The sequence below is a fragment of the Myotis lucifugus genome, unplaced genomic scaffold (genome assembly GCF_000147115.1).
Source record: "Myotis lucifugus unplaced genomic scaffold, Myoluc2.0 scaffold_7690, whole genome shotgun sequence".
NCBI classification, from domain to species: domain Eukaryota; kingdom Metazoa; phylum Chordata; class Mammalia; order Chiroptera; family Vespertilionidae; genus Myotis; species Myotis lucifugus.
Genome location: NW_005878738.1, coordinates 1 through 5,501, shown reverse-complemented (window position 1 = coordinate 5,501; position 5,501 = coordinate 1). Strand labels below are relative to the sequence as shown.

General features: G+C 39.4%; 1 protein-coding gene across 2 annotated transcripts; it reads right to left on the bottom strand.

The window, feature by feature from the left end:
• Positions 1-940: 940 nt before the first annotated feature.
• LOC102420660 (rhodopsin-like) lies at positions 941-5,488 on the bottom strand. Of its 2 annotated transcripts, none has more exons than XM_006109271.3 (2): positions 5,470-5,488; positions 941-2,742 (listed from the first exon to the last, which is right to left on the bottom strand). In XM_006109271.3, the coding sequence occupies exon 2, from the start codon at positions 2,724-2,726 to the stop codon at positions 1,803-1,805; it is 924 nt and encodes a 307-aa protein (XP_006109333.1). In that variant the 5' UTR covers positions 2,727-2,742; positions 5,470-5,488; the 3' UTR covers positions 941-1,802. The 2 variants fall into 2 exon arrangements, with proteins under 2 accessions (XP_006109333.1, XP_023605162.1); XM_023749394.1 differs by lacking the exon at positions 5,470-5,488 and adding an exon at positions 3,132-3,136.
• Positions 5,489-5,501: the final 13 nt, after the last annotated feature.

The following is a 5,501-nucleotide window of genomic DNA, read 5'->3' as shown; positions in this document are numbered from 1 at the left end:
TCACAGCTGCTGGCCCTGGTTGCCCCAATAGGGACTGGGTGAGCCAGCTCCGATCAGCCCCGAAGCAAGCCAGGGCAAAGGGAACCCCAGGCCAAGGGACCCCACCCATGCATGATTTGTGCACTGGGCCTCTAGTAGTGTATATAAAATGGCTTACATTGTGTCAGGAGCATAATAGTTGCCCAATACATGGTATCTATTTTCTTTGTTGTCATCATAGTTTGTGGTTGTTGTTGTTACCTGTAAATGAAGCTAAATATTGTAATGATGGACCTCACTCAATCTTCATGTCACACTCCTTTTGGGGTAACTACATTTCCCAGATTACTTTGCTCTTAGAGTCTGGATGCCAGGTATGTTTCACCAATTAGAGGCAATCAAGTAAGAACTGGAGGATGGAATGTCTTCCTGTTGCTGTTTATTTTGGCAAACAAAATCACAGAGCTATGAGTGGCACGAGGCAGCAGGGGCCATGGTGGAAGCAGCTGCTTGACCTCCAGATCACAGCTGCAGTAGATGACTCTTGACATCAATCAACGGTGGCCCTGACTTCCACTCCTCCAACCCTTCCAGTGACTTTGTAAGCATCTAATTCTTGTATTAGCTCCTTTATGTTTAAATACCTAAAGTGGTAATTCCTTTTTCTAGAAATGAATCCTGACTGATTCACAGATGGATGTCTCATGTAAAGAAATTTCATATATAAACTTATCTGAAAGAATTTATGTCATACTGCTGCCTCAAACTTTCTTAGATTTAAATAACGTGCTAATTCTATTTAAACCAGTTCAGTGTTCTCTTTATTGATGCCATTCTCTTTGAGAGCTGTTGACATGACACAAAGTTTCCTGGAATCCTGAACAGCTAACACTGTATTTGTATATCATGTTGAAAGGCAGAATATATTTTTGTGACAATCATAATGCATCCATTGTATTCCTTTATACTTAATTTTATTGAGAAAATGACCCCTGGGATAGTTTTGCTTCCTGATATCAATTCTTCCTTCCTTTCTTAGTATTAAGAACCCTAATTTTTAACTGGGTAGTTGGAGGCACTACTACGAACTAAAATTTCTCCCCACTCTCCCCTAAAGCCATATGACTTTCCCATAGCCATATGACTAAATTTTGGCCAGTTAAATGTAAAAAAAAATGTTTTCTGTAACTCCTAGAAAGTGTCTTCAGAAGGAGAGTACTGACTCTTCTTTGCCCCTTGCTCTTTCCTGTTGGTTGGACTGAGAGTGTGATGATAGCACTGACAGCCATCTGGGGTCATGAAGTAATATGCAGATCATGTCAAAGGAAAAGAGAATATTCCCTGAGAACAATTTGCCACATAGGTCTGGATTGTGTACCTCCAGATTTCTTTTACATAAGAAAAAATAATAACCTCTAACTTTTTAAAGTCACTGTTATTTTGTTGCTGCTCTATTATAACTTATCCCTAATTACTATAAGGGGAACAGCCAAACTTCTTCCCTTCATATCAACTATGGACTATTTCTCAGTCTCTAAAAACAGGAGCATTCTCAAAAGTTGCTCAACTACTGCAACACAAGAAGGCATGCTGCCAAAATGTTGATCTGGGTTTAAAATTAAAGACATAAAACGATTTCTCTGAGGACAGACCAGTGTATGCAGCAGCAAAGTTTGTAAGTCAGATGAAGCTATGACTTACTAATATTATTTTCAATATCAAGTCAATGCACCAATGTTAGGTTGAGTAAAAAGCAAGTCCTTCACCCTAGCTGATGGTCCACTGGGACTAGGGTTATTGACCCAAAATGGCTGAGTTTTTGTTTAAACTTGCCCTCTGCTGTTCGTTGTGTGACTACTATACCACAGTTGACAACATTTCCAATGACATAATCTGCTTTGCAGCTCGGTATTCCAGAGCCCATAGATCAGAGGGTTAAAACACTGGCCAAATGAAAAGACTCCAAAAAGCACCAGATTTAAAGCAAAGAAAAACACTCCACACATCTTTCCCAAACCTATAAATATCAGGGTTGGTATTACATGTAAGGCGATCTGCAAAAAATGAATTAGGACTGTTTTCCTTGCTTTGATATTTGACCTATTAAAATGGCCAGCACGTTTGCCTTCTTGATATATTAGAGAGTAACTTATAAGAATTATTGCTAGAGGAAGGAGAAAGAAAATCATGCCAATGGCTCTGGCAGGAGTACCATTAAAAATCACGGGGCAAAGGGGCTCTAATTTTAAAACAGCAACCGAAGTGGAGTTGGTGCCCTCTATGATGAATAAACAAACATTCTTGAGTATAATCATTATCCAAGTCCCAGCCAGGATTCTATACTTAACTGAATCTACAAAGGACAGAGATTTCAATGGCCAACAAATGACCAGGTAAGTGTTGACAGCCATCAAGGCCAGAGTAAAGAGGATCCCTTCTCCAAAACTTATCTGGGCCCCAAACACCAACCAGCACATCAGCACGGGGCTGTTGGCCATCAGGGCTCGCATCCCTTGGAAAACCATTCCCAGGCCACAGTAGGATGAGATGCACAGCAGATGGTGGCAAAGGAAGATGTATCGGACCTCTTTCCTAAGTTTTGAATTCTGTGACACTATTGCAATGATGATGATCGTGATGAATGTGGCAAAGGAGAAAGTGACCACGTACACAGAGGCCTTCACTGTTGCTTCGAGCCTCAGCCAATCTGAGATGTTGCAGTGCTCAGAAGACAAGTTCATGATCATCAGGGCAACTTGGCTCCTGCAGGAGAGAAGAACAAGAGTGAATCTAGCTTAAAGCACCTCCTGTGGTTTTCCAGTCTCTGATCTTGTGCAGTCTCAAGAGACAGATTGCATGTTTTTCAGTATAGAGGATGACAATTTTAGATCTTATTGACATGGACCAATAAACTGGAGAAATCATCAAGGGCCTTCTCTTTATTTCAGGAGAGAGGCATACATTCAAATCATCTAAAAGGATTTGAAAGACATGCTCTCTATACTCATCAAATTGCACAAAATCAGGTCAAGGTTCTACTCCTTATGCATCCTCTTTCCCATCTTTGATTGTAAGAATGATTTAAGTTCAAAGCATAAAGCACAACACTGCTGAAGTGAATTGATTAACAAGCCCTTGTTAACACTTTGTACTTGCAAAGATCTGGGGAAGAAGTGAGGACAAGAGCTGTGAAGAAGGCAGAGAAGTCATTGATGTGGAGACTTGAATTCATTTGGGTCTATAAGACATGAAAGGGAGATTAACAGTAATGATTACAATCCTGGGGAATATTTACTGAGTAATTTCTAGGGATCAAAATTGTTCTCAGGGCATATTCCTCACAAACCCTGGAGGATGTTTTCTTTTCCACCATGTAGTTTTCACAAACGGGAAATGGGGACTTGGAGAGGCTAACTAACCTGCTCTAGGCTGTGTGATTATTGCCCAGTAGGGCCAGCATCTGCATTTGGTAGAACTCCAGAGCCCATTCTCTCAACCACTACAAGGAAGTTTATGTCTAATGTAAAGCCAAATGAATACATCCCCTGAGGTCTTCTTTGGCTAATGTCATTTGACTAGACAACTAGACCCCATTTGTAAGAATATTGTTTCTATTGTGAAGAAGCTGGAAGACTGGCCGTCTAGGGAAATGCTGGTATCTCAGGATTGCTGATGGACTATGACTACTAAAATGGTAAGAGCTGTGTGGTAGCCTGGTTGCCTCTAAAATCTTCTCAAGCATGCACAGCAATGAATGGTACACTTTGTGGCAGCCTGGGGAACCTCCCAAAGTACAGTATCTTTGTTGTCTCTGTGGAAGTCTGTTGTAGAGAAATCATCTGTTGCTTCCCCACCTGCACCCCATCCAAGGTTAGGAGCCTACCATAGCCTTGCTGCCTGCTTCTTCATGACCTACAACATCATATCTTCCTCCATCAAACTTAATTGGACCTTAAGTAGAGATATCACTTATAGAAAATCATTCTGTAGACTGTGCTGAGTTAATGTCTATCTCTGAAAAATTTGACCCAAGGATTTTCACATAGAGAATATAATCTAAATGTGATGTCATATAAGTGACCTGCCAGTCATTATGGAGTATAGACGAGTAGAAGAAAGAGAAAGGGAGAGATAGGAGAGAAGCTGAGACAAGGGAACATGCAGCCCCTTAGAGGCCATAAAAGCCCTTGCACAACAAAGACAAGAATCTTGATTTCTGATTCCACTGAGGTGCTCTGCATTACAAAGGCAACTGCAGCTTGTTACTGAAAAGTATTTGACTCATAAATGAGGGTAGATCCTAATGAAAGGAAGTTGCCAGCTCACTTGGGTGCTCTACTTGAGTAAATCTTGGTACTTGAGGAATGGTACAGAAGCTCGTCTTCAACTTACTCACTAAATAAGCCTAATAAGTTTCCTAAGAGGAAATTGAATGAATTAAATGTCTCAAGGACTGACAGTTTAAATCATCAGACAATATAAAGGCCTGGACCTCACATCCCCAGTGAAAGATAAATCTCATTGGCCAGCTATGTGTGACCTATCTTAGGATTTGAGAATGTCTTGGATGGCCATTTCTACCTGAAGTATCTAAGAATGGTATTTCTTTTCTCCTCCTCTACCTCAATACTCATTCATACCCAATCTTGGAAAAGCCATCACTTTGTCCTGAATCTGAACTGTGCATTATGTATTTGTTTGTTAGCATCAAAGTACACAATTTTTCAGGTCAGGCCTCCTATATTCATGGATCGCCCAAAAGTTTCTTCCCCAAAAGCACTATCCTCATGAAAGGCAAATAATTTCCCCCTGAAAAAGAATTCTGATGGTCTCCGTGAATGTTTTATTGGAAGGTGGAAGAAGATGTAAAGGATCAGGAAAGAAACAGGCTTTTAGTTGCCTATTTCATGAAATAGTGTATGGCAGGGTGTCCCAAAATAATGTATACACACTTTAATAGCTGATAGCTCAATTTTGAAAAGGAAATGTATTTTAATAAACATTGCCTTTATAATTATTCAAAGTGTGTGTATATATTTTGGGGAGATGTTCCAAGATACACTACTAGACCAGGGGGTCATAGGAATGATGGTGAGCAAACTTTTGCACCTTCAGAAAATAATAACTCTAATTTTTAAAAATCTTAGCTTGAGTTGAAGATGACTCTGTGACTATTATTAAATGCTTTTATGTATTTCATAATTATGATTGTCTTTACAACTTTAACACCCTTACAGAATCTGCATCTATGGCTAAAACTCATCTATGAGATTTATTTTGATACCTCCTTATCATCTTCATATCAACTGATTTGCTATTCAAAGGAGACCTTGCATACAATATAATGTCCAAATTAGGACCTCTGAAGGTACATGCAAAAAAAAAAGATACTTAATTATAATTATCCAACTGAGAAACCATAAAATAACATACTGCATATGTAAAATTAGTTATGCAATGAGAATTTGTAGAAAGTTATATAGTCATTACCTTTTTTCTCCTTCTGTATATCATTGGGGGAT

Excerpts from the sequence above, each read along its gene's own strand:
- LOC102420660 (XM_006109271.3), bottom strand. The coding sequence starts at position 2,726 with ATGATCATGAACTTGTCTTCTGAGCACTGCAACATCTCAGATTGGCTG.